General features: G+C 53.4%; 1 protein-coding gene and 1 pseudogene across 3 annotated transcripts in view; one reads left to right on the forward strand and one right to left on the reverse strand.

Moving 5' to 3' along the window:
* The window catches only part of LOC131822019 (IQ motif and SEC7 domain-containing protein 2-like), a 48750-nt gene extending 38099 nt beyond the window's left edge, over window positions 1-10651 (reverse strand). For 2 of the 3 annotated variants that reach the window (XM_059158400.1, XM_059158399.1), the window contains exon 1: window positions 9684-10648. In XM_059158400.1, coding sequence (XP_059014383.1) covers window positions 9684-10390 — 707 coding nt within the window. In that variant the 5' untranslated portion in view covers window positions 10391-10648. Of the gene's footprint in view, window positions 1-9683 lie in introns of all 3 variants that reach the window. The other variant, XM_059158398.1, reaches the window with a different exon arrangement.
* Window positions 10652-10863: 212 nt separating this feature from the next.
* Window positions 10864-13164, forward strand: LOC131820954 (small ribosomal subunit protein uS2-like; annotated as a pseudogene).
* The last annotated feature ends 261 nt before the right edge of the window (window positions 13165-13425 follow it).

The raw sequence follows: 13425 nt of genomic DNA on the forward strand, positions 1-13425 counted from the left end.
AAGGACTGGTTTGGTTTGTTTTTTAAACTTAAAGTTGTCCTACTTTAATGATGTGCTATCCAGATATTTGGATGAGTTAAGGCCTATAAAAACTAAAGAATCTCAGGTAATATCATGATTATAGAAATGAGGTATAAGAGGTGTACCTGAGTGGCTCAGTCATTTAAGCATCTGCCTTCAGCTCGAGTCATGATCCCGGGGTCCTGGATTGAGCCTCAGTTGGGGCTTCCTGCTCAACGGGCAGTCTGCTTCTCCCTCTCCCTCTGCCTACCCCACCCCACTTGTTCTTTCTCTCTCTCTCAAATGATTAAATATTTTCAAAAATACAAAAAAAGAGAGAGAGACATAATGTATAAGAGCATGTACTTTGGCACAATCTTGAATGATTCCATATGTTTTCTTCCCCTGAAAATGACTATTAAGCACCTAGGGGTATCAGGGAATGCCATTGAAATGATCTCGGTTAATCCTGAGAGATGGCCATTATCATGCCATTTTCCAGACAAGAAAACTAAACCTCAGAGAAGGCAAGATGACATAGCTGAGGTCCTCCAGTGGGGGCACAGCCGAGATTCAAACTTGGGTCTGTGTGCTGGTAGCCACCCTTGTGGGGAGCACAGCACAACGTGTAAACTTGTGGAGTCTGTGTCCTACACCTGAAAACAAGTGTGATATTGTGTGTCCACTACACTCAAAACAAACAAACAAAAAAACAGAGACAAACTTAGATCTCTCCATTTCGAAAGCTCATTCTTTGTGTATCATACAGTGGGGCCTCAAAACCAAGGCATCCGGGCTGGAGATGCTCTGCCCAAGGCAACAGGCACCCAAGTGATGACAGACACAAGCCTGCCCTCTCCCATGAAAACAGAAAAAAGGCGGGTGACTGGCCTAGCTCTCAAGCCGAAAGTTGCCTCTGAGCTGTCTCAATTACATTAAATGAGGACCTCAAAGGCAAAGAGCAGCAGGGAGAAAGGTGGGCCTGGGTGGAGAAAGGGAAATCTGGGCGTTCTCCCTCACTGTGAATCTAGGAGATCTGATTTCTGAGGGGCTGAGCCAGACAGGGTGGAGGGTCTGTCTGCCATCAAAGCAAGAGACCCTTTCTCTGAGGGATGCCTCCTCTTCATGGCTTCCTCCCCAGCAAGTCATCAAGCCTCCTCAAGCCCAGGTTTTCTCATCTGTAGGACACAGAGAGAATGGGCCCTGCAACCTTCCCAGGATTTCAAGGCATAAAACTGCACTTTTGAGGGATGATCCTTTGAACATGGGCACTAACATTAGCGTCACTCTTCTGGTCAGAGCTCTTCTACTCACACATTGGCCTCAGACGAGCCCTTTCTCTCTGGGCCTCACCCTTCTCATCTGTGAAATGAACAGCTTGAGCTGGATGCTTTTTAAGGGTCCCTCTGGCTCAAGTTTCTTGGCTTTTATGCTGGAATCACTGAAATTGTGCTGGTCATGAACAAGGCCCAGCAGCTATCTACACACCCCTGTCACGGCTCTTGCCCCCATGTTGTCACTGTCTTTCTCCTCCAGTAGATTATCTCTACTCCCCACTGACTGAGATCAGGCCTTATCATCTCTCATGCAGATTGTCCCACTAGCCACCTCACTGGATGCCCTCCAATCTGTGTTCCACACTGTCCACTCATGGGATCTCTCCAGAACCTAGCTCTCAACACATCACCCCACAGTCTAAAATGAGCATCTCTTTCCTCAATCTAAAACCCTCTCCTGGCTCCCAATTCCCAATAGAATAAAGCTCCTCATCCTGCTATTCAAGTGTCCTCCTGATCTGGGCTGGCTGACCCTGCAGACCCTCCTCCAGAAACCCTTCCTGTCTCGCTGTTTGTGCTTCAGTTTGTACTGACCTCATAAAAGTAAGTGCTCCCCTCCCCTACACACCCAGCTGGTTCCATGTCTCCGCACATTCACTGATGTGGTCCCCTCTGCCTTAGCCTCCCTTTTGCTCTCCATTTCCGCCATACTGTCCTTCTTCATCTAACTCACTCCTACTCATCCTCCAAGTCTCAGCTCAGGCATCACCTCTTCCAGGAAGCTCTCCCTGATGGTCTAGGTAGATGTCCCTCTTTTGGGCACCCACAGCCCCCCTGTGTTCCCCTCTAGCCCACAGGAAACCTCAGTATATTCATCTTCCCTACCCAACTGTGAATGCCGGGAATCCGGGAACTGAGTAATATTAACCACAGAACTTCCTGCCGGCAGTAGTACAAGACATGGCACGTACTAGGCTCGTAACATTCACTGGACTGACCTCTCTTTCAGAAATGCAGTGAGCTCCCATATGGCCTCTCCCTCCAGCTCCTCTGCAGCAGAGTTTGGCCAAGTTATTAATAATAATAATGCTTCTTGCTAAGGAAGCAGACACCGTGTGCTGAACGCTTCACCTATGTCATCTTATTTAATTTGCACAATAATCCCGAGAAGATTCATAACCATTTAGGAACTGGCCAGCCCATCAGATGGACAACTGCCTCCCTCCCACTGTTCTAAGGGAAATTTGGGGAGGGAAAACGATTTAGGTACTTTTCATCACAGATATGATGACAGTGATTCTAACGTGGCTATAGCGAGAAAAATACTGGCTTTGTTCAGGTGAGGGCAGCATCCTAGAATCCAGCAGGAAATCACAAGGCCCAGATCTGCGGTCATATTATCCCTTTAAAAGGGTATAAAAATCACATAGCTACAAAGAAATGGATCGATATTAGGGAAACAGTACATATCAGGTGCTACTTGGGATAAATTTCCTTCCAAAATATTAGAGGACTGATCCTGATGAGCCCACGGGGCTCTGCCTTGTTACCTTTGTTTTGAAGATGTGCGGTGAGGTTCTTGGCTGAGTTGTTTTGTTTGCTACATTACACCTCTAGGGGGCAGGGTAGCCCCACAGATTATTTGCCATCCTTAGCTCTCAGCTTTCCATCCGGATCAGAGAGCCTTGATGGGTATATTAGGCAGAGAGGCAATTTTCTGATATATTTGGCGGCGGGGTGGGGGTGGGGAGAGGTTCAACATGAATATTTTCTATCAGAAAACAGTTTTCTCATTTCCTACTTGAGAAAACCGAGGTTCTCAGAGTTAAGTGACTTGCCCAGAATTGGAGAAAAGTCCTCCTTCCACAGTGCTGCATTTTCCCTGACTGCTAAGGCCCCTAGAGAGATTTGGCTCTTAAGTGTTTGAGAACAGGCTTCCCCACATAAATACTTTCAATGTGGATGCTTGGAGAGAGACCAAATAACTTCCAGGAGAAAGTCGGAGTAACTAGCAAACTACCTGGCCCTACGTGAGTTACATCAAAAGTGGAAACCAGTCATTTACTCATCATCCTTCCCCAAGACCAGGGTTTATCCTTCTGCCAGGGAACACAGTAGGGAAAGAGTCAAAGGGGCTGAGTCTTATTTGACTCTAAGACCCCATGCCTGGCCCAGGGTCTGAACCCAATAAAGATTTGATGAAAAATAAGTAACTTTCCACTAGACTGGGCAGACTGTGCATGGGTCCTATGCATGTCTCTTTGCTCCTTTCAGAGAAGAAGATTCTGCACCAAAGGGCAGGACCATGGTATGACATGGCCACAGTGTGGGAGGGAGAGGTAACGATGAGTGGACTGGCCGTGGCGTCCCCAAAGTTTTGTCTGACTCTGCTACCCTGACATCCTACCAACTGTAAAAATGAGTGAGTGCAAAAAGCACCAAAGAGTGGAGGCCAAACCACTCCTGGGAGCATGAGGACAAGGCCACACAGGAGCCAAGAGGATTCTGAAGTGGAGTTATTTCACACCGCCAGAGCCCTGGAATGAGGAAAGACAGAGGCACCTCTAGCCATTAGTGCGCCAAGGCTTAATCTGACATTCATTTGTCTATTCACTGTTTCCTAGGCAGCTACTGTGTGCTGTGCTGTGTGTTTCCAAGCTGCTTGCTCTCTCACTCATGCCCAGAGCACCTGCCACAGGCAACATGCTCTTGATACGTGTCAGTTCAATCTCAAGCTGAAGGAGCTCTCCATCCAGTAGGGAGGACACGAGATGCAAACAAAGAACTGGGGCAAAGTGCTCGTTTCAAGGGCTGGAGGTAACCCAGCAAACCAACATGGGAGAGGGGACAGGGCAGCTCGGCCTTGGGAAGTGGATGGAGCAGCAGCCTAGGAGAAGGAGGCAGCATGAGTGAAGACCGCGAGACCATGAGCAGGCTGCGCTGGCTAATGAGGGGGTACGCCGGCCCTTCTGGCTGGAGCATGGTGTATGGGAAGGGGCCTGGAGAAGAGGTGAGAGGAGAATGGTGAGTTGGGTGCCAATCCTAAGAGGGCCCTGGGTGGCAGGTGGAGGAGCCCTGCAGAAAGCTCGGCCTGGCTGTGTGTTACCAGAGGCTTGATGGAGCAAGAGCAGGGGAGGCATCTATGAGAGGAGACTGTGGCAAAAATCTAGGCGGCAATCAGGAGCCGGACCCTGACTCGACTAGTGGTATCCGGAGCTCTGCCGGGGGATGGAGGGGAGGCCAGAGCTGTTCCTGGAGTGTCTTTAAAGTCTTTCTACCTTGCCTACGGGAGGCCATGGTATCTCACAGACTCAAGCCAGACACTTCTGGGCCCCATGAGCTTGTGTAACCTCAGGTAGGTCGCTGTACCTCTCCGATCCTGGTTGCCCTGTCTGAACAATGAGGATAATACTACCCCTTCACTAACCTGGCAAGGGACTCTGCGAATGAGATAAGCGGCCAGACTGCATGGTGGGTGAGAGCACTGCAGATGGACTCTGGAGCCTGCCACCTGGGCTCCTTCGAGCTCCTTCTTGGTCCTGCTGCTTATTCACTGAGTGACCTTGGGCAAGTTAACCAACACTTTCTGGGCCTTGCTTTCCTCATCTGTGAAATGGATTTATTTTTTTTTTTTTTTTTAAAGATTTTATTTATTTATCAGAGAGGGGGGGGGAGAGAGCAAGCACAGGCAGACAGAATGGCAGGCAGAGGCAGAGGGAGAAGCAGGCTCCCTGCCGAGCAAGGAGCCCGATGTGGGACTCGATCCCAGGACGCTGGGATCATGACCTGAGCCGAAGGCAGCTGCTTAACCAACTGAGCCACCCAGGCGTCCCTGTGAAATGGATTTAATAACAACATCCACATCAAAGGATTCATGTGACAACTGAATGAATTAATACATGGAAAGCGCTTAGAACAAATAGTGCTTGGCACTCAGTAAATTCAGTAAAAAGAAGGACAAGAAGGAGAAGAAGAAGAGGAAGAAGAAGAAGATCTAGCTATTCTTACATAAAGCCACATAGGGTGGCACCTGGCACACAGAAGGCTGAGACTCACTCAGCATGTGTGTGGCCTCCTCTCCATGCTCCAGGCCTTTACTATACTCTCAACAAATTCAGAGGCCCCAGTAGGCAAGGCAAGAGGTGGTGGGGGATGAGATCAAACAGTAGCAGAGGGCAAGCCTGAGTCCAGTCTTTCTCCCGCATAGGCCCCCATCTGACACCAGGAGACACCTACTCCCTTCAAAGCCCTCCAGCCAGGTACTCAGCCAGAGGCCTGCCCTGCCCTGATCCTTCCTTCCTCCCAGATCCTGCACACCCCCACCACCCTTGCTGCTTGTTTTGTGCTGAGCACTGTCGCTGCCATGGGCTGTGTCTCTGGCCAGTAGGAAGGGGCTCTATAAGTGCTGAGAGCACGGTGTTTGCTCAGCCTGGGGGCCCCTGCTGATCTGTGCACGCAGCCAAGAAATGTTTGTAGATGACAACAACCCCATTCTTGCCCCAGATCTAGACAGAGAAGCAAGACTCCTCTAATTCTCATTCAACTCAACATTATCATTTCCTCCCACACAAGTATAATGCTCCCAACACAGTGGGGGGAAAATAAATGGCTTACCCTCCTGGGAAGAAGGAGAGCCCCCTCACCCCCGGGAAAAGCAACCAAGACCCCAGAGGAGACACACTTCCCCAGGGCCCCCTCCCTGGGCTCTCTCTCATCACCCCCACTTCCCCCCAGTGCCCTCGGCCCCTGCAGGAAGCACACTGACACAGCCCAGCAGCCACGCAGTAGACCATGCATTGTCCTGGCTGTCAGGAACACCAGGCCGAGCCCTCTGGTTGCTGTCCCCCAGTGTGAGCTAGCTTGCAGGGTGGGTGGGCGGGGGAGGAGGTATGCCTGGAGGGGGTTGGGCAGAGGATGGAGAGTTACCACCCAACCAGCTTCAGCCCACCACCGCCTACAGCGGAGCCAGAGCTGGGCCCCATGCACAAAGCGTGGGAAATACAGCTCTCTTCAGTGTGGAGTGTCTCAGCAGTGCCCCCCAGCACACCCGTAAATCATTCCAGGTCCCAGAACTGCAAGGGGGGCCAGGCCAAGATCAACCAGGAACGCAGAGCTCTTCTCTGATCATCTGGAGAGGGGCGGCCATGCCAAGGATAAAAGACCTGAATGCTGATGGAGCCCAGCAGTGACTAACAAACAAAGAAGCAAACAACCAAGCAAAGCCCTCACATCCAGAAGACCAGTGGCCGGAAGGAGGTTGAGCCTCCTCTCACTCTATGCTGCACTAAAAAGGCCACACCCAGAGTACAGCAGAAGGCAGACTGGCATCCGGGAACCTGTCCAGAAGAGACAGTGCAGGAGGATGTGGGACTCTGGGGGGGAGAGCGGGGGGGGGGGGCGGAGTGGAGTAGGACATGGGTGGGGGTGGACAAGACAGCCACTTGCAGCTGCAGCAGAGCTAAAGTTCCCAGGACCAAAAGTCTGTCTTCGGGGTAGTGTGACCTCGGGCGGGTCGCTTCACTCCTCTGAGCCCCCTGTTTCTTCAGCTATAAAATGTGCATTGTGGTGACAGACGCACAGGATCGCGGGGAGGACTGAATTAAATCTCCAGGCACACGGGGCCCTCAGCTAGCGGCAGCTGGCCTCTCTCCTCTCTCTCTCCGCCAGAGGGAGCCTGGGGACCAGAAACGCCTATAGCCTGTACCCGCTTTACCTATCCTCCCCCAGTGCGGCAGCCTCTGCTGCAAAAACTCCCACCCTGCCTGCCCTGGCTTTCCGAGGCAGCCTTCTCACCCACTCCTTACAAACCCAGAACGGCCCGGCAGGGGAGTCTCCTTGGCAGCAGTGGTGGCAGCAATGGCTACTGCAGCAACAGGCCCCTTCCTGATGCCTGGCTGCGAGGGAGAGAGGAAAGGAGGGAGACACAGGACCCTCTTCCCTCCCTCGTTGGCTCCCCCACTCATCCCAGTGTCAGCTCCTCCAGCTCAAATCCTCTAGATATCTAAGGCTCTCCTGGCCTCTCCTAGCTTGTGAACTGGCCAGGTCCCAAAGCCAACAGACTCTTGTGGATCGCCAAGCTCTGGTGGAAAAATGACAGGCCTTGGAGCAGGTGGACTTGGGTTCGAGTCCCAGCTCTGTTAGGACCAGCAGCATAACCTTGAGCAAAACCCTTTCATCTTGGAGCCTCGGTTTCCCCATCTCTAAGATGGAGTTGCTACTGATCACTGCACAGGGCCTGTTGTGAGGCTCCAAAGAGGCCAAGGTGGATGTGCAAATATTTAATATATGGTTAGGAGAAATTTAAAGTACTATCTAAACCCTCCTATTAATCTAGTTGAAGAAAAGAATCCAACAAACAGCCTGGAGGGTTTACAAAAGAGGGACAGACCGAGAGGCAGGCCTGTGCGGATGGCAGAAGCACAGAGCTCAAGAGCAAATGGGCTTCCAGCCAGCCAAGAGATTCAGATCCATGGCTGCAGGATGGAGAATCTGAGGGTAATGAAATCCTGGAACTGGGGAAGACCCAGGTCACTTCACTGGGCTCTATACCTCATTCAGGAATGGTGCTTTCTCTAGCTCTTCCCGACACCCACTGGGCCTCTACTGGACATGTCCAGCGCCGCCCCCCAACCATCTCTTGAGTCAGTCCACTGCATCACCATCCAGCCAGGCTGGAAAGTTCTCCCTAAATTATCCCCTAATTTCCGCCTGCTCCTGGTTCTGCTCCCTTGAGCCACACATAATGAGACTATCACAGGTCTGACCACTCTGGAAAATTATTCCACAGCCAGGCTCAAGGACCACCATGTCCATCCAGTCTCTTGCTCCTACTCCCACCAGGGGCCTCTCCTGAAACAGCCTCGTTCAGTGGGTCTGACCCCTTCCTTCCTCCAGCGTGGGACCCACACAAGCAGTCAGTCTACGGGGAATGGGCTCCCAGTAGTCATGCCTGGACAGGAGAACCCATCTCCCTCGTCCCCGGACTACTCTGGGGCAGTGCACACCAAAACTCAGCTGAGGGTGCACTGCAGCGGAGCCCAGCTGAGCCCTCGAGCTGCAGCTGCTGCTCCTGGGGCCCAGCCATCTCAACCCAGCACCCCAGCCTGCTGCCTCACCACGGGGGAGTTGCAGAGAGCTGTCTCCCGGCAGATTTCCTGAGGCAGAAGGCTTCCCCACCCCCAGCCCAGCCTCCAAGAGACACTCCACTGGTTGTGGCACATGGTAGGACCAGCTGAGCAGTGAGAGGAGGGGGAAGGCTGTCCATTCGCTAGAGGACTTCAGACTTGCTCTGTAGTGTGGCTGTATTAGTCACAGAACCATCAAATCTAAGCTGGGGGACCTTAAAGAGCATTCGAGGCAGACAAGATATGGGGGGGGGGGACTGAAGGCCCGAGAGAGGAAGGGATTCAGTCAAGGTCACGAAGCCAATCTGCAGCACAGCTGGAAGGGGGACCCAGGTCTCCTAACTCCCGGTTCAGTGTTCTTTCCAATACAGCAGAAGGGAAAGCAGGGAGCCTTCAGGGAAGCCCTGTGAGCCTACATGCCCTTGACTCTCTTAGCCTGACATTTATCTCGACCAGTTCATGGTACTGTCTGCAAGGAAGAAGTGGACCCAGCCTATGTCCCACCAACCCAAGAGACACTGCCAACATGTCCCGAATAGGCTGATACAGGCCCCAGAAGAGAAACTGGCACTGATCCAACAAGAGGGAAGATCTGTAGACTTCCCTTCCTGGTAGCTCTTTCATTGGGTGGTGTTTTTCTCCAGGGTGGAGAGGGGTGGTCTTTGAGGAACTAGCCAAGGGCCTGGCCTCCATCTTTGCTCTCCCATCTTTGCTCCCCTGGCCAGAATGTGCTGCAGTTCCCCTCAGAGGGGCGTCTCAGCCTCCAGCAGCCATTCCAGTCCCCACCTGCCTATCTGGGAAAGGATGGGTCTGAGACCATCAGAGACAAGATCAGGCCTGCACTCAGCACCTGCAGAGGAAACCCAAAGGTTGGTTGGCCGGGGGGGGGGGGGGCTTTCTTTCCCTTGGGGCTCTGAGGTGACACCATCAGATAATAAAAATCCCAAGCAGCACCTCCAAAATAAATAAATAAATAAATAAATAGCCATCCTCTGGCAAGGGTACAGCTAGGGGGTGAAGAAGTGGAGGGGTGATGACTGCTGTAGGCCCTCACTTCGTGGTTTTGAGAAAGAAGAGACACCTGCACTCATCTGGCCAACCTAGGCTGGGGTGGCTAGAGAAGGGGTGTCAGCTCCTCCTGACAGGCTGGGACGGGAGAGGAGGACATGGAATCAGGCACGGGCTTCTTACTTTATCAGCCATACAAGTTGGAGAGGGAACTAGAGGGGAAGAGCTGGGATGAACGGAGGGGTGGGTGGTGGTACGAACACACGTTCCTTACTTTCTCTGGAGGGTTGTGGCCGGGCTGGTGCTGGTACTGGTGCTGTGGCCGCCGCCGGCCCCGGGGCTGGAGCTCCTGGATGCGCCACGGCTCATCTGGCCCCGCTCCCGCGGTGGCCGGGGCCCCACGCCCACCGCCGCCGAATAGCCGGCTTCCTTCTCGCGGCCCGGGTGAGCTGACCCGGTCTCCCGCCCGCCACGTTCGCGACCCAGGGCTGGGTTCTCGTGGTGCAGGTGGCACTGGGCCACGTCGCGCTCGCGGGCTGGGTAGCCGGTAGTGTCCTGAAGCGGGTAGGCGGCGTCCCGCTCCTTGTCCCGATACACCGCCTCCCGGTTCTGGTAGGCGCCGTCCCGGTTCGGGTAGCCCACGTCCCGAGCCGCCTGGTGGAACTGGCTCTCCCGCAGCTCTCGGTGGTGAAACTGGGTCTCGCGCAGGTTCTGGTACTGGCTCTCGCGGCCGGGGCTATCCCGCGCGCCGTGGGGGTCCCGGTGCAGCTCCCCGCGGTGCAGCTGGCTCTCCTCCCTCAGGTCGCGGTTCTCCTGGGTGAGCTGGTCCAGCTGGCCCTCCAGCTCTTCAATGCGCCGCCGCTGGGTCTCCAGCAGCTGCTGCTGGCTCTCGATGATGTTGTTCAGCTCCAGCAGGTACTCCACCGCCCGGTTGGGGCTCTCGGATCCCGGACCGCCCGGGGGCCCCGACCCCGCCTCCATTCTGGCGGCCCAGGGGCAGGGGAAGGGGCAAGAGAGCCCGGTCCCCGCTCGCTCACGGCGCCACCCTCCCCCGGGCCCAGCCGGGGGAGGGGGCCGGCGGGACGCGAGGGCGCGCACCGGGCTCGAGGGCCCGGGGGCCCGGGGGGGCCCGGGAGACAGCTCTGGAGCCGGCCGCACCGGGAGCAGGAGCTGAGGCTACCGCTGCCGCCGCCACCGCCACGGCTCAGGAGGACGCGGCCCACGGCGCTCCGCCCGCTGCGGAGTCACTGCGCAGCGCGGCCGCGCGGGACCGCCCCGGCCGCCGGCCCGCCCCCCGCCCCTGCCCCCACCCCGCGCGCCCGGCCCGCCCCCGCGCGCCCCACCTGCCGCCGCCACCCGAGCCCGAAGGCAGACCCGCCCTGAGACACTCGCGCCGGCCGCAACATAGGCTGCGGGGAATCTCTCTGTGCCACCGCTCCCAGGGGCTTCACCCAATGCAGCCCAACGCAGCCCTCCATCTCGGTCCGTTCCAATGTCCCTGGGGTCCTCTCAGCCCAAGATCCTCATCTAAGACATCCCTGGAACCCCCATTGCAGGCAGCCTCCGGATCCGGGCCTCCCGAGGACTCCGCATTCCCGGGCCTGCCAATCCCAAGTGTCCGATTCCACATCCCATCCAACCCCCGGACGTCCTATCTCAGGCGACCTCCCTCCCGCCCACATCCCGGGACTACCCTAGCCAGTCCCTGGACCATTCTTCCATCTCAGCCAGCCCCGTGTCCCTCCAGCCCAGGAAGGCCACAGCTCCCACTTCCCAGGCAGCCCCCAGAACATCACCTCCCTTTCCCCACAGTCATCACAGCCATCCACCCCCCACTGCAGCCAGTTCCTAAACTCTCCATCCAGTGCAACATCCAGATCCCCCACCCCCTCAACCCCAGGATTAGGAAAGTTACCCAGTCCCTGGGTCCTCCAACCAAGGAGGTCCCAGAATCCCATCCCAACAAGTTTTGGGACTCCCCATCGCAGCTAAGGATCAAAGCTCCATTCATTCCTCCAGCTCTCACTTTCTGCCCTCCTCTGGAAATGCTCTCCATTGTGTCCATTGTCTTCATCCAGTGGGACCCATCCTTCAAGACTTAAATGTCACCTTATTGAAGCCAACCTTAATTTCCCTGGCCAGAAGTGCTCGCTTTCTCTCTCCTCTCAACCTCCCATTTCACTTCTTTACACTTCTCTTGTGGTACTATGGGACAAGTGGATCTCTGCTTTAAAATGTATTCGTTTGTGTTCTTATTTTATGTCCTCTGCCAAGTCGAGCTCCTTAAAGCCAGAAACATGTCTTCATTCATCCTTGTGAGCAGGTTGGGGTAGAGGAGAAAGCATCCATTTTATAGTGAGACAAAAATGGATTTAAATTCTATCTTCTCTCTGAACTTCCATTTCCCCAATCAATAACACCTGTCTGGTAGGAGTGGTCTTAGAAAAAAGCAGATAAAAACATTTGGCACAGAAAGCACAATCCACCGAATAGGAGAAAATATTTGCCGATGGTATATCTGATAAATGTTTTGTATTCAGAATACACAAAGAACTCTTAGAGCCCAACAACAAGAAGACAACCCAATGTTTTTGAATGAGCAAAGAATTTGAAGAGATATCGCTCTGAGGAAGATACAAAGGGCCAATAAGCTCATGAAAAGACACTCACCATCATTAGCCACCAGATAAATGCAGATCAAAAACCACAATGAGACACACACGCACACGCACACACACACAATGAGATTTCTGTGCTACCCATATGGTGTTGTTCTGAGTTCCTGTCATAACTTTCACAATTTCCAGAGCCTTTAGTGTCCTCCACATGAAGGAGGCGGCTGTCCTTAAAATCTTTGCAACAAGAACCCTCTTAAGTGGCACCAAGCTTGACTTCCAAGTGGAACTGTACATCTCTAAAGAGAAAAATGAAGGCATATACAGCTTAAATCTGAAGAAAACCTGGGAGAAGCTTCTGCTGGTGGCTTGTACCATTGATACCATTGAAAACTTGGTTGCTGCCAGTGTCATATACTCCAGTAATAGTGGCCAGTGAGCTGTGTTCAAGTTTGCTGTTGTTCCTGGATCCAGTCCTACCGCTGGCCACGTCACTCCCCGAAACTTCACTAGCCAGCTCCAGACAGCCTCCCTGGAGCCATGACTTCTGGTGATGTCTGGTCCCCGGGCTGATCACCAGCCTGCCACCTAAGTGTCTTATGTTAATCTGCCTACCAATGCTCTGTATTACACAGACACTCCTCTGTGCCATGTGGGCATTGCCATTCCATGCAACAACAAGGCAGAACCCTCAGTGGGTCTGGACCAGGAAGTTCTTTCTGTGCATGCATGGCAACGTTTCCCATGAGCACCCATGGGAGGTCATGCCTGATCTCTACTTCTACAGAGATCCTGAAGAGATTGAAGAGGAAGAGCAGGCTACTGCTGAAAAGGCTGTGCCCAAGGAGGAATTTCAAGGTGAATGTACTGCTCCAGTTCCTGAGTTTACTGTTACTCAACCCAAGGTCCTAAACTGGTCTGAAGGTGTGTATGTGCCTTTGGTGCCTTTCCTAGAAGTTCCCTGCTGAAGACTGGAGCGCTCAGCCCACTACAGAAGACTGGTCTGCAACTCCCACTGCTTCGGCCACTGAATGGGTAGGAACAACCGTTGGGTGGTCCTTTGGGATGCAAAATGGTGTGGTCACTTGGGAGAGCCGTTTGAAATTTGTTCAGAATGTTAACCATAGAGTTACCATATGACCCGGGAATTCCACTCCTAGGTACATAGCCAAGAGAAATGAAAACATATGTCCACCAAGAAACGTGTACATGAATGTTCATAGCAGCATTATTTGCAAAAACCAAAAAGCAGAAACAATCAAATGTTCATCTGTCGATGAATGGGCAAACAAAATGTGCCATATCCACACAATGGAGTACTTTTCAGCCATAAAAAGGACTGAAGTATTGATCCATGCTAAAACATGGATAAACCTTAAAAACATTATGTTACGTTATGCT

Source organism: Mustela lutreola, chromosome X (assembly GCF_030435805.1).
Source record: "Mustela lutreola isolate mMusLut2 chromosome X, mMusLut2.pri, whole genome shotgun sequence".
NCBI classification, from domain to species: domain Eukaryota; kingdom Metazoa; phylum Chordata; class Mammalia; order Carnivora; family Mustelidae; genus Mustela; species Mustela lutreola.